The sequence below is a fragment of the Manis pentadactyla genome, chromosome 12, assembly GCF_030020395.1.
Source record: "Manis pentadactyla isolate mManPen7 chromosome 12, mManPen7.hap1, whole genome shotgun sequence".
In the NCBI taxonomy this organism is placed as follows: Eukaryota; Metazoa; Chordata; class Mammalia; order Pholidota; family Manidae; genus Manis; species Manis pentadactyla.
Genome location: NC_080030.1, coordinates 54,375,225 through 54,394,183, shown reverse-complemented (window position 1 = coordinate 54,394,183; position 18,959 = coordinate 54,375,225). Strand labels below are relative to the sequence as shown.

General features: G+C 39.2%; 1 protein-coding gene across 1 annotated transcript in view; it reads left to right on the top strand.

Moving 5' to 3' along the window:
• The first annotated feature begins 1,653 nt into the window (after positions 1–1,653).
• PEX7 (peroxisomal biogenesis factor 7) overlaps positions 1,654–18,959 on the top strand; it is a 90,880-nt gene continuing 73,574 nt past the window's right edge. Inside the window, exons 1-3 of the mRNA XM_036903697.2 lie at positions 1,654–1,881; positions 3,397–3,454; positions 4,330–4,480. Of these exons, the coding sequence (XP_036759592.1) occupies positions 1,752–1,881; positions 3,397–3,454; positions 4,330–4,480 (339 nt within the window). The 5' untranslated portion in view covers positions 1,654–1,751. The remainder of the gene's footprint in view (positions 1,882–3,396; positions 3,455–4,329; positions 4,481–18,959) is intronic.

Genomic DNA, 18,959 nt, shown 5'->3' with positions numbered 1-18,959 from the left:
TGTATGTGTGTGCGGAGACTTGATAATATGGGTGAATGTTGAAAACACAATGTTGCTCCTGTGACACCTTCATAAGATTGTATATCAATAATACCTTAATATAAAAACAACAGGACAAAAACATCAGAAAAAAAGATATTCACATTCAACAAGCTAAAACAAGAGTTTATTTTCTTTCCCAAATCTCTCCTTTCCCCATCTTTATTCCAGTGAACAGTCCACCCACCCAGACGCCGAAGTAAAAAATCTGGGAGTCACTTTGACTCCTTCCTATTTTTCAAATATCATGTTTTTGTCTTAAAATTTCATCTGACTCGTACTTTCCACTCCCATCATCATCATCTTTGTTTCAAATTCTTATCTTTTGCTAGAGCTATTGCTAAATAAGTTCTTTTAACTGGCCTCCCCATCTCTAATCTCTGTCCTCCAGATTAGCATTGCTAGAAGATCTTTTAAAAGGAAAACTTGGTCATTTAATTTCTCACAGTAGAAAACTCTGATGGTTCCTCATTATTTATATTATAGTAGAAATGGAATTCCCTTGGTATGGCACACAAGACTCTTCATTAACCAGTCCCAATACAACACCCCAGTTCCTCCACTCAATACTCTTCACTATACCTCTTCTGTCTGTCCATGCTGCGTCCTGGCAGCCCCAATTTCCTATGGATCATGCTGTTTAGGTCTTTTGGGTTGCTTATGTTATTTCTGCTCCTACAGTGACTTCCATCTCGTCTATTTAAAGAAAACCTTATCATAATTTACTCATCACAAACCTTACCTCCTTTCTGAAGCTTTTCCTTCTATCCCCCCATTCTCCAGTACTGACAATTTCCTTTTTTTAAATAGGCCATCTTATATTTCTCATAGTACCTATAGTATTTTGATTACACTTAACTAATGTCATGCCTACTAGACTAATCTCTTGAGCGGATGGCCTATATATTACTGCTTTTGAATCCCAAGTGCCTAGCCCTGTACTTGGTGTGTAGTTAAGCTGACCATATGACTAGGTTTGTGCCTGTTCATCTGGCTTAAATCAGCAACTGCACCTTCTTTCACTCTGAGTGTCTTGTTTGGCAGATAAATTATATATGGTCACCCTCCACATACTACATGGTTGGTAAATATTTGAATGAAATAATGAATGAATGAATAAGCCTTAGTTTTCCTTAATTAGCCCTGCATCTGAGCACTTATTACCGTACAATATACGTAGTGAGAATTTAAAAGTAGCTGCTTATGGGTTTCTTTCCTTAGCTTCACTCCCACCTGATTTAATATTGCCTCAAGTTGGTCAACACAGCAGTCAATTGCCTTCTGGACCCACGGCCTGGCTTCAAAGTTGCTGTAGCTTGTCTCATTTTGTAATCATCAGGAACATTTCCGGATGACAGTCTTTCAAAAACTTAATGAATTAACAAAAAACAGATAAAAACCGCCGTGGAAGATGATATCCAAAAACAAAAATCAAAATTACCTCTTAACGCTAGAATGACTACCCGTAAGCTTTGTTTGCTACAGCGGGCGCGGATCAGTTTACTTTGCCCAAAATAAAAATGGACACCCTCGGAGTCAGTACCCTTTCCTTTGCGGACCAATCGAAATCTAACATTCAAGGCGCCGGCATCCTCACTTCCGCCTCGTCTTCCTGGGTCTCCTAACTAGTTCTAGCGAGTCTGGACGGTCAGGGTACCGATTTGGAACGGCTTCGGCGGCCCGGGCGGCTAGGCCCGGAGACGGCGGGCGGGATGAGCGCAGCGCGCGGCGGAGCGGTGCGGACGCTGCGGGTGCCCGGCCGTCACGGCTACGCGGCGGAGTTCTCTCCGTACCTGCCGGGCCGACTGGCCTGCGCAGCCGCGCAGCACTACGGCATCGCGGGTGAGGCCGCGCCGCCGGGGCGGGGGCGGGGCCGGGGTCCAGCCCAGCCGCGGCTTCTCGGGCGATCGGAAACCGCTTCCGACTGTAGACAGTGCCGCAGATGATCGCCAGGGGGAGCCGAGGAACGGGCCAGTTCCCGCTTCCTCCTTCGTCCACTGTGGGGAGTTGGTCTGGAAACAGCGCCTCTCAGCTTTTCCAGCACGGAAGTAACATAGAAGAGGCGCCTAGTGGCCCCTGTCCTTGTTCCGTAAGCGCGCACGGACTCCACCGCCACCCAATACAGACCCGTAGGCACAAGCAGGTTGCGGAGAGCGGGTTTAGCCTATGTGGCTCCTTCAGCCTGTCCGACGGGATTAACAGCCCTTGGAAGACGGTTTGCAGGGTCACCCCGGTACCTAATTGGTCCACGTTCCCCAGTCTGTACTCCGGCTTTCAGTCGTAAGAAGGGTGCCGCGAGTAGACACTTGGACACTCCCTGTAATCGAGGTCACAAAATTTCTCAAGTTCTACCCTCACCTTTTGTTCTCTTAGGAGGAATACATATAAAAAATGCAAGCAATTGTTTGGGGTTCAAGTTAACTTTTTCATGTGATGGACTACATTGGAAGGCTGGATCCAGTCTTGTTCTTATTTTAATTCATATCCTAGCGATTAATTGCATGCTGAAGCTCTTTGAAACAAGTCACTGCATAATGTCAGCTATTGGTGGTTTTGTTTGGTCCTACAGCCAAAAAATCAATGTGCCTAAAACTCAAACGGGGAGAAATATTTACTTTCTTAGGTTTTCACCATTAGCTCTCAGTGCTTGCACATTCAGATTTAAAATACTTGACTACCAGTTAGGCTGAAGGCTCATGAGGTGTAATGACATTTTAAGTTAAATCCTTAAAAAAAAAATCTTAAAAAGATGGTATTTAAAACAAAAAATGTGATATTTAAACAGGAGAGTTTTTTTTCCTTCTCAGTCCCTGTGACAAATACAGCTTAAACGTTGGTCCCTTAGTAAAGCAATCAGTCTTTGCTGGATAACTGATAGACTGTGTTCTGCACTTTACTACCAAGTACGTGGTAAATTCCTCTAGGTATTTTGTTTAAAATCACTTGTTGAATGTGTTTTAGATTGCTTGGCGAGGCAGTGGGATATAGCAGAAGGAGCAAAGTCCCCGGGGTCTGTAGGCCAGGGTTTCTCACCTGTGAATAGGGATGGAAACACCTGTTTGGGGGTTTGTGTGCCTGGTTCCCCAGGGTGAGTATGCATTCAAATATCTCTCCCCTCTGTGAGAGCTGTGTCTGAATTCCAAGAATAGGTGAGGTAAGTTGAATATATAATGATTTTGAAGCACATACAGAATGATAGAAATGGAGAGCGTAGTCCTGATCATTTTGTATACTTGGTCTCAATAGCTGTAGGGAGAAATTTGTCATAGTAAAATTAGTTACTTGATCCCTTCTCCACTTTAGATGGTCCTCCAGCAGGTTCAGTAGCATGACCTTGGTTTTTTTTTCTCTCCTTAGGTTGTGGAACCCTGCTAATAGTGGATCAAAATGAATCTGGGCTTAGGCTTTTTAGAAGGTAAGGTGGCTGTAATTATTAAGCTGTTGCTATTAAAGTCTTAGTAGAATTATGTTTTGAATCTTTTTGATAAATAAAATAATTTAGTTTTTAAATTTGCAATGTAAAAGAAACTTAGTATTTGCATACTGTAGAACTTATTTTTGCCATTAAATGGTGATTATGTCATTTTTCTTCTAAAGCCTTTGTCTCTTAGTGTCCATTTATAAATTATAAAGCTTAAATATAAAAAAAATGAGCCTGATAGTATAACTTGTGACATTCCTATCTTTGCTGTCTTCTTAATGTAGTTTAGCTTTACTCATTCAGGAGCTAATAATCCATTTTGTGGATTATGTAGTGCCTCTTCCCCTTTCTTCTTTCCATTTCTGTCTTCTCTGTGTGCCTGTTGAACTTGTTAACACCTCCAACAATGGTAGAGAAAGGAAAGGAAATTCTGTCAGAAAATACCTCCTTCTGCTCATAGCTCAGGTGAAAGATTGACAGGAAAAAATTGAAGTTATTGGTCTAAATTAATATTTTGAAGTGCTTGCTGGTCCCTCCTTATGAACCACAGAGAACAGTGAGTCCCCAGGTGTGGAAGCATGCCCTCATATAAACGGTGCCATATTTCTAGTTGAGACACCTAATTTTAATCTAGCTCTGCAGTTTTTCTAGCTGTGTGACCTAAGCTATTTTTTTGACCTCTCTGAACTTGTTTCTGCATCCATCAGGTGCCTGCTCTATTTAAATCCCATAGTTGTGAAGACCATGGGAGATAATGTGTGTTAAAATACGTGATAAACTTTAAAAACCTGTAAAATTGTGCTTGTAATTTTATGTTCAGCTGCCTAGATAACTAGATGTTGTTTTTACTTTTCATTTTCCTGAGATAGCTTTGACTGGAATGATGGTTTGTTTGACGTGACCTGGAGTGAGAACAATGAACATGTCCTGGTCACCTGCAGTGGTGACGGCTCGCTGCAGCTCTGGGACACCGCCAAAGCCTCAGGGCCACTGCAGGTCTACAAGGAGCACTCTCAGGAGGTAGGAAGGGTGTCTTTCTGGGCCGTTTGCTTTCCTTGGATGAAATCCATTTGGGTGGAAACATGGGGAAATACCTCCTGGGGATGAGACATTTAGGTTGTAGTGTTTCTTTTACATGTTAGATGTCACTTATTATTTGATTATTCGTACATAAAATACATCTTGGCGTAAGGAACTAGGAAAGAAGAAAAGCCCAGGCTTCTCATTAGTCAGTAAAAACCCCTCCAGTAGTAAGCATATTGTGGTGCCATTTCCTTCAGAGAGGGCCATCTTTTTCTTTATGCTGTAAGGATATGCCTGCCATGTGTTGCCTTAAGATAGAGGTAGGTGGACTTTTCACAAAGACATCACAAGATTGCTTTTAGGGCTTCCGTAAGATTCTTAAGGATTTTCATTGGTGCAAGAGCATCAGTACTGAATATGAGGCAGAGCTTACTGAAGAAATTCAAGATCTAAATCTAGTTCATGTGTCTAGGTAGTGTGTGTGTGAATGGGTAGCATAGAAAGTAGTCTGGCCTTCAGTCATGTAAAATATGTACATATATTTTAATGAATGTGATAAGTGAAAACATCCTCTTTTATTTTATTTTATTTTTTTAGATAATTATTTTTTATTGAAGGGTAGTTGACGCACAGTATTACATTACATTAGTTTCAAGTGTACAACACAGTGATAAAACATTTATATACATAATTCTAGGTTCCAGCTATCACCCTACCAAGCTGTTACAAAATCTTGACTATATTCCTTATGCTATACATTACATCCCGGTTACTTATTTATTTTACCATTGGACGTCTGTCCTTTTTTTTTTTTGGGAGGGCATCTCTCATATTTATTGATCAAATGGTTGTTAACGACAATAAAATTCTGTATAGGGGAGTCAATGCTCAATGCACAATCATTAATCCACCCCAAGCCTAATTTTCGTCAGTCTCCAATCTTCTGAGGCATAACAAACAAGTTCTTACATGGAGAACAAATTCTTACATAATGAATAAATTACATAGTGAACAGTACAAGGGCAGTCATCACAGAAACTTTCGGTTTTGCTCATGCTCATGCACTATAAACAGTCAGTTCAAATATGAATACTCATTTGGTTTTTATACTTGATTTATATGTGGATACCACATTTCTCTATTATTATTATTTTTAATAAAATGCTGAAGTGGTAGGTAGATACAAGATAAAGGTAGAAAACATAGTTTAGTGTTGTAAGAGAGCAAATGTAGATGATCAGGTGTGTGCCTGTAGACTATGTGTTAATCCAAGCTAGACAAGGGCAATAAAACATCCACGTATGCAGAAGATTTCTCTCAGAACGGAGGGGTGAGGTTCTAAGCCTCACCTCTGTTGATCCCCAATTTCTCACCTGATGACCCCCCTGCGACTGTGCCTGTCTTAGGTTGTTCCTCCCTTGAGGAATCTTACCCGTCTCTGGCTAACCAGTCATCTTCCGGGGCCATACAGGGAAATGTAAAGTTGGTAAGTGAGAGAGAAGCCTTATTGTTTGAAATGGTTAGCTTTTATTTCTTTGCATATTTATGCCCTGTAGCTTCTATGCCCAGCATTTGTCTTGAGGTATCTTCACCACTTGGAAGAATTATGATACTCGGTAAATTTGATATGAGGCACAAATTCTATTTAAGGGTTGTAATTAGGAAGGAAGAAGAAAACCTATAGAAGTAGCAGGCGGCAGAAAACATGGGAAGATTGATTATTTCTTTGACAAATCTTCTTGTAGAGTAACTTCAGCATGTATAGGTTTTAAGCTACTACTTAAATTGCGCACACACATTAACATAATAGGAGTATAGTTACATAACCAAAGCATATCTGTAATTACCAGCCATCTCCAGTGAAACCAAGAAAACCAGTTAGGCACCTTAGGCATTTGTGAAAACTTATCTATGATATGGTGGATATGGTCCAACTGAACTTGAACAGTCTGAGAGAAATCAGACAAATTAAAACAACCCATTCCTGGGGAATGTTCACATCCCTTATGTTCTGTTAACAGTAAATAGTCTGTAGTTGTAAGATTTTGGAGTGCTACAATTTGCACTTCTCCTAATTCTTGGTTGAGTTCCAACAGTATAGATCCAGTCAAATTTGTTGTTTTACTGTATGCACAGGCCAGCTTAGATATCTCCTTCATTCCCATGGCAAGTCCAGGAGCTGGTGGGATGAGTGCATCTACAGCTGTAGCAGTGCGTGGATCTTTGTTGGGGTTTTTTGATGATCATCTTCTGGCATGAGTCTTCCAGAGAGTGCTGATGTTGGAAGTTCTCTTTCATATCGTATCTTAGTTCATTTTCGGGGTAGCCCAATTAGGCTTTGATCTTCTGTATAAATACAAACAGACCCTTTGCCTACACTTTTATATGCCCTTTATACCCTTGTGTAAAACTCATTGGAGGTTACCACACAGGAACTACCCTTTTTTTTTCTGTTTTGTTTTGTTTTTGGTATCACTAATATACACTTACATGACAAATATTATGTTTACTAGGCTCTCCCCTATACCAGGTCTCCCCCATAAACCCCTTTACAGTCACTATCCATCAGCATAGCAAAATGTTGTAGAATCACTACTTGCCTTCTCTGTGTTGTACAGCCCTCCCTTTTCTCCTACCCCCCATGCATGTTAATCTTAATACCCCCCTACTTCTCCCCCCCTTATCCCTCCCAACCCACCCATCCTCCCCAGTCCCTTTCCCTTTGGTACCTGTTAGTCCATTCTTGAGATCTGTGATTCTGCTGCTGTTTTGTTCCTTCAGTTTTTCCTTTGTTCTTATACTCCACAGTTAAGTGAAATCATTTGGTATTTCTCTTTCTCCGCTTGGCTTGTTTCACTGAGCATACTACCCTCGAGCTCCATCCATGTTGCTACAAATGATTGGATTTGCCCTTTTCTTATGGCTGAATAGTATTCCATTGTGTATATGTACCACATCTTCTTTATCCATTCATCTATCGATGGACATTTAGGTTGCTTCCAATTCTTGGCTATTGTAAATAGTGCTGCGATAAACATAGGGGTGCACTGATCTTTCTCATACTTGATTGCTGCATTCTTAGGGTAAATTCCTAGGAGTGCAATTCCTGGGTCAAATGGTAAGTCTGTTTTGAGCATTTTGATGTACCTCCATACTGCTTTCCACAATGGTTGAACTAACTTACATTCCCACCAGCAGTGTAGGAGGGTTCCCCTTTCTCCACAGCCTCGCCAACATTTGTTGTTGTTTGTCTTTTGGATGGCAGCCATCCTTACTGGTGTGAGGTGATACCTCATTGTAGTTTTAATTTGCATTTCTCTGATAATTAGCGATGTGGAGCATCTTTTCATGTGTCTGTTGGCCATCTGTATTTCTTTTTTGGAGAACTGTCTGTTCAGTTCCTCTGCCCATTTTTTAATTGGGTTATTTGTTTTTTGTTTGTTGAGGCGTGTGAGCTCTTTATATATTCTGGATGTCAAGCCGTTATCGGATGTGTCATTTTCAAATATATTCTCCCATACTGTAGGGATCCTTCTTGTTCTATTGATGGTGTCTTTTGCTGTAAAGAAGCTTTTCAGCTTAATATAGTCCCACTTACTCATTTTTGCTGTTGTTTTCCTTGCCCGGGGAGATATGTTCAAGAAGAGGTCACTCATGTTTATGTCTAAGAGGTTTTTGCCTATGTTTTCTTCCAAGAGTTTAATGGTTTTATGACTTACATTCAGGTCTTTGATCCATTTTGAGTTTACTTTTGTATATGGGATTAGACAATGGTCCAGTTTCATTCTCCTACATGTAGCTATCCAGTTTTGCCAGCATCACCTGTTGAAGAGACTGTCATTTCGCCATTGTATGTCCATGGCTCCTTTATCAAATATTAATTGACCATATATGTCTGGGTTAATGTCTGGATTCTCTAGTCTGTTCCATTGGTCTGTGGCTCTGCTCTTGTGCCAGTACCAAATTGTCTTGATTACTATGGATTTATAGTAGAGCTTGAAGTTGGGGAGTGAGATCCCCCCTACTTTATTCATCTTTCTCAGGATTGCTTTGGCTATTCGGGGTCTTTGGTGTTTCCATATGAATTTTTGAATTATTTGTTCCAGTTCATTGAAGAATGTTGCTGGTAGTTTCATAGGGATTGCATCAAATCTGTATATTGCTTTGGGCAGGATGGCCATTTTGACGATAATTCTTCCTAGCCATGAGCATGGGATGAGTTTCCATCTGTTAGTGTCCCCTTTAATTTCTCTTAAGAGTGACTTGTAGTTTTCAGAGTATAAGTCTTTCACTTCTTTGGTTAGGTTTATTCCTAGGTATTTTATTTTTTTTGATGCAATTGTGAATGGAGTTGTTTTCCTGATTTCTCTTTCTGTTGGTTCATTGTTAGTGTATAGGAAAGCCACAGATTTCTGTGTGTTGATTTTGTATTCTGCAACTTTGCTGTATTCTGATACCAGTTCTAGTAGTTTTGGGGTGGAGTCTTTAGGGTTTTTTATGTACAGTATTATGTCATCTGCAAATAGTGACAGTTTAACTTCTTCTTTACCAATCTGGATTCCTTGTATTTCTTTGTTTTGTCTGATTGCCGTGGCTAGGACCTCCAGTACTATGTTAAATAACAGTGGAGAGAGTGGGCATCCCTGTCTTGTTCCCGATCTCAGAGGAAAAGCTTCCAGCTTCTCGCTGTTCAGTATAATGTTGGCTGTGGGTTTATCATATATGGCCTTCATTATGTTGAGGTACTTGCCCTCTATACCCATTTTGCTGAGAGTTTTTATCATGAATGGATGTTGAATTTTGTCAAATGCTTTTTCAGCATCTATGGAGATGATCATGTAGTTTTTGTCTTTCTTTTTGTTGATGTGTTGGATGATGTTGATGGACTTTCGAATGTTGTACCATCCTTGCATCCCTGGGATGAATCCCACTTGGTCATGGTGTATGATCCTTTTGATGTATTTTTGAATTCGGTTTGCTAATATTTTGTTGAGTATTTTTGCATCTACGTTCATCAGGGATATTGGTCTGTAGTTTTCTTTTTTGGTGGGGTCTTTGCCTGGTTTTGGTATTAGGGTGATGTTAGCTTCATAGAATGAGTTTGGGAGTATCCCCTCCTCCTCTATTTTTTGGAAAACTTTAAGGAGAATGTGTATTATGTCTTCCCTGTATGTCTGATAAAATTCTGAGGTAAATCCATCTGGCCCTGGGGTTTTGTTCTTTGGTAGTTTTTTGATTACCGCTTCAATTTTGTTGCTGGTAATTGGTCTGTTTAGATTTTCTGTTTCTTTCTGGGTCAATCTTGGAAGGTTGTATTTTTCTAGGAAGTTGTCCATTTCTCCTAGGTTTCCCAGCTTGTTAGCATATAGGTTTTCATAGTATTCTCTAATAATTCTTTGTATTTCTGTTGGATCCGTCATGATTTTTCCTTTCTCGTTTCTGATACTGTTGATTTGTGTTGACTCTCTTTTCTTCTTAATAAGTCTGGCTAGAGGTTTATCTATTTTGTTTATTTTCTCGAAGAAGCAGCTCTTGGTTTCATTGATTTTTGCTATTGTTTTATTCTTCTCAATTTCATTTATTTCTTCTCTGATCTTTATTATGTCCCTCCTTCTGCTGACCTTAGGCCTCATCTGTTCTTCTTTTTCCAATTTCGATAATTGTGACATTAGACCATTCATTTGGGATTGCTCTTCCTTTTTTAAATATGCTTGGATAGTTATATACTTTCCTCTTAAGACTGCTTTTGTTGTGTCCCACAGAAGTTGGGGCTTAGTGTTGTTGTTGTCATTTGTTTCCATATATTGCTGGATCTCCATTTTGATTTGGTCATTGATCCATTGATTATTTAGGAGCGTGTTGTTAAGCCTCCATGTGTTTGTGAGCGTCTTTGCTTTCTTTGTACAGTTTATTTCTAGTTTTATGCCTTTGTGGTCTGAAAAGTTGGTTTGTAGGATTTCAATCTTTTGGAATTTTATGAGGCTCTTTTTGTGGCCTAGTATGTGGTCTATTCTGGAGAATGTTCCATGTGCACTTCGGAAGAATGTATATCCTGTTGCTTTTGGATGTTGAGTTCTATAGATGTCCATTAGGTCCATCTGCTCTACTGTGTTATTCAGTGCTTCCGTGTCCTTACTTATTTTCTGCCCAGTGGATCTATCCTTTGGGGTGAGTGGTGTGTTGAAATCTCCTAGAATGAATGCATTGCAGTCTATTTCCCCCTTTAGTTCTGTTAGTATTTGTTTCACATATGCTGGTGCTCCTGTGTTGGGTGCATATATATTTAGAATGGTTATATCCTCTTGTTTGACTGAGCCCTTTATCATTATGTAGTGTCCTTCTTTATCTCTTGTTACTTTCTTTGTTTTGAAGTCTATTTTGTCTGATATTAGTACTGCAACCCCTGCTTTCTTCTCACTGTTGTTTGCTTGAAATATGTTTTTCCATCCCTTGACTTTTAGTCTGTACATGTCTTTGGGTTTGAGGTGAGTTTCTTGTAAGCAGCATATAGATGGGTCTTGCTTTTTTATCCATTCTGTTACTCTGTGTCTTTTGATTGGTGCATTCAACCCATTAACATTTAGGGTGACTATTGAAAGATATGTACTTATTACCATTGCAGGCTTTAAATTCGTGGTTACCAAAGGTTCAAGGTTAGCCTCTTTAGTATCTTACTGCCTAAGTTAGCTCGCTTATTGAGCTGTTATATACACTGTCTAGAGATTCTTTTCTTCTCTCTCTTCTTGTTCCTCCTCCTCGATTCTTCATATGTTGGGTGTTTTGTGCTGTGCTCTTTCTAGGAGTGCTCCCATCTAGAGCAGTCCCTGTAAGATGTTCTGTAGAGGTGGTTTGTGGGAAGGAAATTCCCTCAGCTTTTGTTTGTCTGGGAATTGTTTAATCCCACCGTCATATTTGAATGATAGTCGTGCTGGATACAGTATCCTTGGTTCAAGGTCCTTCTGTTTCATTGTATTAAATATATCATGCCATTCTCTTCTGGCCTGTAGGGTTTCTGTTGAGAAATCTGATTTTAGCCTGATGGGTTTTCCTTTATAGGTGACCTTTTTCTCTCTAGCTGCCTTTAACACTCTTTCCTTGTCCTTTATCTTTGCCATTTTAATTATTATGTGTCTTGATGTTGTCCTTCTTGGATCCTTTCTGTTGGGGGTTCTGTGTGTTTCCGTGTTCTGTTCGATTATTTCCTCCCCCAGTTTGGGGAAGTTTTCAGCAATTATTTCTTCTAAGATACTTTCCATCTCTTTTCCTCTCTCTTCTTCTTCTGGGACCCCTATAATACGGATATTGTTCCTTTTGGGTTGGTCACACAGTTCTCTTAATATTGTTTCATTCCTGGAGATCCTTTTATCTCTCTCTATGTCAGCTTCTATGCGTTCCTGTTCTATGGTTTCAATTCCATCAATGGCCTCTTGCATTCTATCCATTCTGCTTATAAACTCTTCCAGAGTTTGTTTCATTTCTGCGATCTCCTTTCTGGCATCTGTGATCTCCCTCCGGACTTCATCCCATTTCTCTTGCGTATTTCTCTGCATCTCTGTCAGCATGTTTATGATTCTTATTTTGAATTCTTTGTCAGGAAGACTGGTTAGGTCTGTCTCCTTCTCTGGTGTTGTCTCTGTGATCTTTGTCTGCCTGTAGCTTTGCCTTTTCATGGTGATAGGAATAGTCTGCAGAACTGGGACGAGTGACGGCTGGAAGGACTTCCTTTCTTGTTGGTTTGTGGCCCTCCTCTCCTGGGAGAACAGCGCCCTCTAGTGGCTTGTGCTGCGCAGCTGCGCGCAGACAGGGCTTCTGCTTCCTGCCCGGCTGCTATGGAGTTTATCTCCGCTGTTGCTGTGGGCGTGGCCTGGCTCGGGCAGCTACTCCAAAGTGGTGGAGTCGCCTTGGAGCAGGAGCTGCTGGGAGGCTATTTATCTCCGTAAGGGGCCTCCCTGCTCCCTGCAGCCCAGGGGTTAGGGTGCCCAGAGATCCCCGGATTCCCTACCTGTGGATTAAGTGTCCCGCCCTTTAAGACTTCCAAAAAGCACCCGCCAAAACAAAACAACGACCACCAAAAAAGAAAGAAAAGAAAAAAAAATTTTTTTTTAATTAAAAAAAAAGGTGGTAGCTCGTTTTTCTTTATTCTCCGGTGCCAGCCTCAGGCCTCTGCTCACCGGTCTTTCTGCCCTGTTTCCCTAGTATTGGGGTCCGTATCCCTTTAAGACTACCAAAAAGCGCTTGCCAAAAAAAAAAAAAAATGGGCGCTCGCTTTTCTGGTGTCCTCCTGTGCTAGGCCATCGGTGCCCGCTCACTGTTCTTGCTGCCTTGTTTCCCTAGTATTGGGGTCCCTATCCCTTTAAGACTTCCAAAAAGCGCTGGCCAAAACAAAACAGCAAAAAAAAAAAAAAATGGTCCCTCGCTTCTCTGTTGTCCTCCGGCGCCCGGCCTCCAGTGTCCGCTCACTGTTCTTGCTGCCCTGTTTCCCTAGCATCCAGGGCCCCCTGGGCACGTACTGTGTCTGCACTCTGGCCAGGATGGCTGGGGCTGGGTGTTCGGCAGCCCTGGGCTCCGTCTCCCTCCCGCTCTGCCTGCTCTTCTCCCGCTGGGAGCTGGGGGGAGGGGCGCTCGGCTCCCGCCGGGCTGGGGCTTGTATCTTACCCCGTTCGCGAGGCGCTGGGTTCTCTCAGGTGTGGATGTGGTCTGGATATTGTCCTGTGTCCTCTGGTCTTTATTCTAGGAAGGGTTGTCTTTGTTATATTTTCATAGATATATGTTGTTTTGGGAGGAGATTTCCGCTGCTCTACTCACGCCGCCATCTTCCGCCCCTCTCCTCTTTTGGTGTTTTACCTTAAATAGTTTTAAATTTTCTCCAAGGAAGCTGTAGATCCTTCAAGTGAAAACTTGCGCATTTACTTTCAAATTTGTGTCTACCACAGTTGCCTGGACCTTAGAAGCCTACAGTAAATGCTTATGAGATGCAAACGTATTAGGCTTTTGAATAAAAGATTAATTTTGTGAGAATTCCAGGCATTATTTTATAAACTATTAATAATCAATATTTCTAAGATTGTGACTGAGAATAATGGAAAACTTTGGTTCCTCTATTTTATCACGAAGGCTCTTTGAATAAATGTAGTTATAAATGATCATGTTTTCATAGAACCACTAAATACTAAGACAGCTTTGGTAAAGGAAGAACTTTAGTTTCAGGATGTTCGGTGCATGATCCCCACAGAGCAACAGGTCCAAAATTCAGACATTTTCATGGTGTCTTCATAATTTTTATACTGCTTATATTATAATTATTTTATTATTATATTATAATTGTTTTTCTTTTAATATTTTTACTCTTAAAAAGTTTTTTTTTTCTTTTCTTAAATCTGTGGTGCCTTGTATTGCTTCTTTATATAAATTATAGGGCTGTAGCTACTGGATCATAAAAAAATATATGTAGTTATGTTAAATGGGATATATTGATTTAATATCTTTCCTTAAGTGAACTTTACTTTGTTATTTCACTTACCTTAAAATAGTTATATTCATGAAACCATGGTATTGATGGCTAACCCAGTATACACATTTATTTGTCTTTAGTGTGTGTTAAAATAAATCTATAGTGAATAAAATAAAATGTATGTAACAGTTCAAATCATCACTTATACAACCAGTGGTGTGTGTACTACTGTCTGGAACTACTGTTCTTGAATGTTTCTAATGATGATCACTCAGTCTTCATCTCAGTGAAAATAAATTTTACTATTCCACAAGATAACTTGTTTGACTTTTAGATTGCTCTAATCTCGCTAGACATTTCTCTCCTAAGCCCAACTCTACCTTACATGTAAACCAACTGTTGCTTCTAATGCCTTTCTCTGAAGTGGTGAGATGAAGTATAGATACCCTTTTCAAGAAGAACACTTGAATAAGGCCATCATGCTTCCTTCTAGTCTCCCCTCTTCTAGACTCTGCATTTGTAATTCCTTTAACCTGTCTTCAGATTCCATGGTGTCTACGTCTTTCACCCTTCTGGTAAACTCCTTTCTGTTCTCTCCCATTGTTCAGTGACACTTATGTTGTGTACCTAATGTCTTCCAGAAATGTGGTAGTCAGTGCTTGGCTTTATATAATTTTGCCACCATAATCTTGAACCTATTTCTAATTATATTACCTAGCATGGTTGTATACTTTTTTTTCAGTCACATCATAGTGTTGCGTTACTTTTAGTCCACAGTAAAGCACTTGATCTTTCTTATTTGTGCTGCTGTTAAATTCTAGGGCTATATCATTCTGTATCATTCTATAATTATGTAACTGGTTTTTTTGAACTGAAGACATGCTTTGTGAGTTTTTTCCAGATTTTTATTGTAGGTTGTCCTCCTTTATTTCTTTTCAAATGTAATTTTTGGTAAGCATTTGTATTAGTTATGATACCTTAGCTGTTAGTGTAATAGGAAATACAAGTGAAAGTGGATTTAACATCAGAATTTATTATTTCACATGATCAAATACATGGGGGTGGAATAGGTTCTGCCTTAGGTTTTCAGGGCCTGTTAACGCCATCAAATACCCAAGTTCTCCCAGCCTTTCCACTCTGTTGTCTTCAGTGGGTTTCTTTTCTTCTTATGTTTCTAATAGTTTCAAGTGTCAAAATCAAAGAGCAAAAATGGTGAACGTTCTTGTCTTGGGACTCCTTCTATGAGTGAGGGAAGCTTCACACCTATTCACATCTCAGTGGCTAGAAGAGCATCATATATGCATTCCTTACCCTGGACTTAGGAGGGAAAGCCCCTACTCCTGCTTTCACTTAACAAGAGTCAGCCCTGGCCTCAGAAAGGGACAGAGCTTTCCCCAAAGGACATAATGTAGGGTTCTGTGAGCAAAGTGGAAAAGGGGATTTTCCCCTTCTCACTATATGCTACAACCTTCTTCTTGTCATTCTCACATTTGTTAGTAAAAATCAAACTTCACCAAGCAAAGTGATGAATAGAGAACTTGTAGGATATTCACAGGCCGTCCTCTATAGATCGTTAAGAGAAAGAATTTCTGGTGATCAACTTAAAGCTCAGTATTATAATACCAAATATTTGGCATTTTCATTTGGGAGAAATACAGCCTTTATTCAAAGTATGCCTCTTATCCCAAATACTCAGAAACACTTAAAAGGATTTAAGGTCAAATAAGAGAGTTTTGAGGAGCTAATATGTATTTGTTAATTAAATTAATAAGTAAATGAGTGTAACTGACTTCTATTTTTTTCTACCAATTCATTCAAGAATAGCAAACAATGGGTTCTTTTCTTCCATGAGATAGAGTATAGAATAAGGATGAATAGCAGGGTTTCAGTCAATCTAGGGTTGAACCCTGACTCTGCAACTTACCTGCTGTGTGACCTTGGACAAGTTACTCATTTTTCATAAAATACAGTTTCTTCATTTGCAAACCAAGGAGAATAGTAGTCTGTATCATAAGGTTGTTGTAAGTGCTTAGAACTGAGCCAGCACTGAATAAATAGGAGCATTATTATTATTTGCTCTTATTATTATAGGGTTAGAAAAATATGAAACAAGTTAGGAATCCTCCAGTTACCCATTTCACCACTTGATGGCTGTCTGAGAAAAGTCCAGCCTTCAATTTTCAGACAGTCAGATGAGTAGGTACTGAAGCAAAAAGAGCAATCCAACATGTAGATGTATTTTAGGCCTTGAGGAATGAAGGTCTTGGTGAAATGAAAAGAAAGAAAACCATGGACATTATCTGTGTGTATGGCTTCTAAACTTAGCATCAAAGCAGGAATCAGATTCTTCTCTGTATTAACAGGTGTCTGACAAAGCCATTATGTCTTTTGAGCCCCATTAATGCCTTTAGCTTAGCCGGCTGCTGAATGTACAATAGGAGTAGAAGAAAAGTAAAATTTAAAATAGTTCAATGAGGAAAAGAAGAAAAAGAGAGTGGATTGAGCATTTTCTCTCTACTTCGTGACGTGCAGTCCTGTGCTGTTGAGAGTGGGCTGAAAGTGACTTTAAAGATGCAAATTGACTCAATTTAATGTTTATTTCAATATCTTGCTTTCAGTGTGCCTATTATAATTTTTAAAAATAGCTAACATTTTCTTCATTGTCAAATAGTAAGGCTTATCAATTTATTGAAATAAAAAAGATACTTGATCCATTTAAAGTTGATTATTGCTTATAAAAACTTATCTTTGAATGGAGTATGCAACTATTAATATCTTGTGGAGAAAATGCGTTTAACTATATATTGTAAAGATGTGCCATATGGTTAAGATTTTGCTTTCTTTAAAAAATAATTATTTACCCCTTTACAAAGATAGAAGCTAAAAAGTTTATAATGATCAATACCATAATAAATATTAATTCAGAATGACAATCAGTCATGCATTTAACACCAGTTTGTTCCCTTTTGAAGTGTATTTTCATTTAAAACTGTACAACAGATTTGTCAGCCAAAGAAAGATCTGTCTCTTTCTTCCCTTCTTTCCAGGACACAAGTGAACTTGATTATTCCTTTTGCATGTTTAATCATGCTCAGCCATTCTTTCTGGATTAATTTACTGCAGTAAGATTTTACTACAATTTAAAACAGTGGTTTAAAACTTTCCCCCCTATATGATATAGTAGAGAAAAATAATTTCTAGTTGTGTGTCAGTTGAATCAATTTTCTCTTTTTGGATTTCACTATGAATAGGATGTAATATCTGTCATCATTTTTTAATCCTTATGTTTTAAAATCATTCACTTTTTTGGGCTTTCTTTAGTATTTAAAGTTTTGAACTTGTACTAAAAAAGCTAGATCTGTCTGTACTGGTGGCACATGTTATGTACCAGGCATGTGCTAGACACTGAAGATGCAAATATACATAAGACTCAGATGCTAGTCTCTGGTAGTACTTTTGGGACATGCAAGCAAACCATTTAATAATACAGTGTGGTCAATAATTCTCAATCACAATACAGGTTGGTCACAGGGACGGTAGTACAGCATGGAGAATACATTAATTATTCTATAACATCTTACTATGTTGATAGATAATGACCTCACTAGAGGGGATGAGGATTTAATAATATGGGTGACTATTGAACCACTGTGTTGTATATTTGAAACCAACATAAGATTGTATATGTATGATACTTTAACTAAAAAATAATAATACAGTGTGGTAATATTGAAAAGAAGTGTCCAGAAGTGATACAGTGAGGGGTACCAAGGGCTGTCACAAAAGAGATGCTATTTGATCTGAGTCTTGGGCAATTAGTAGGAGTTTGCCAAGCAGCCCAAAGAGAAAAGGGCACTTCTGATAGAAAAGAGCATCTTTAAAGGTACAGATCTGTAAATGAGCATGACATGTTCAGGCAACCACAAGCCCTTCGGTGTGTCTGACATTTGATAAATATGGAGCAAACTCTTTTCAAAAAAGGATAGCAAAGCTTTGGGAAAAGATAATGAAAAGCTAACAGTGATTAATTGGCATTTAAGAGCTAAGGATGAAAGATGGAGGGCTTTCTTGGTAAAACATAAAGAGGCTCTTACCTGTTGGGATAAGACCTCAGAAAACTGAGGCCAAGGCCTAACACGACCCTATGAGTAGCAGCATTCCATAGAAGGTTAAATTCCTGATCCAGAAATTTCTACCGTGTCAAGGTCAAGGCTGGTTGGGAACTTCCAATTTAAAGGAAATAGGATGGGTAGAGCGAAAAGTTAAACACTATCGAAAGGAAACATATAGCCAAATCCAGAATGTAGAAGATTCTTCAGGACTATTCATTTTGTTTCTTTAATAAATAAATGCATGGGAAGATTGGGGACAGGAAAAGCAAGGTTGGGGAGGAGAACTATCCTGAATTAGAAGAGACTTAAGAGTCGTAGCAGCTAAATGCCAAATGTGAATTTTGTTTGGATCCTGATTCAAATCAACCAACTGTAAAAGATCATTTTTGTGACAATCAGGGAAATAGGAGTATGGACTGAGTATTAGATGACATTAAGGACCTGTTGTTAATCTTGTTAGGTGTGAAAATGGCCTCATGTTTATGTAAAAAAGAAAAACATCTTTATCTTGTGAAGTGTTTGAGTGAAATAGTCTGATGTTCAAATACTCCAGCAGTCAGTCAGTTAGTTAATAATGGGACAGATGCAATGAGATGGGCAAAATGTTGATGATTATAGAAGGATTCTGATGGATACCAGGGATTCATTATGCTACTTTCTCTATTTTTATATGCATATAAAAATTTCTATAATGAAATTTTTTTTTTACACTTACAAATAGGTGGGGTTTTTTTTTTGGTATCATTAATCTACAATTACATGAAGAACATTATGTTTACTAGGCTCCCCCCTTCACCAAGTCCCCCCCACATACCCCTTCACAGTCACTGTTCATCAGCTTAGTAAGATGCTGTAAAATCACTACTTGTCTTCTCTGTGTTGTACAGCCCTCCCCGTGCCCCACACACACTAT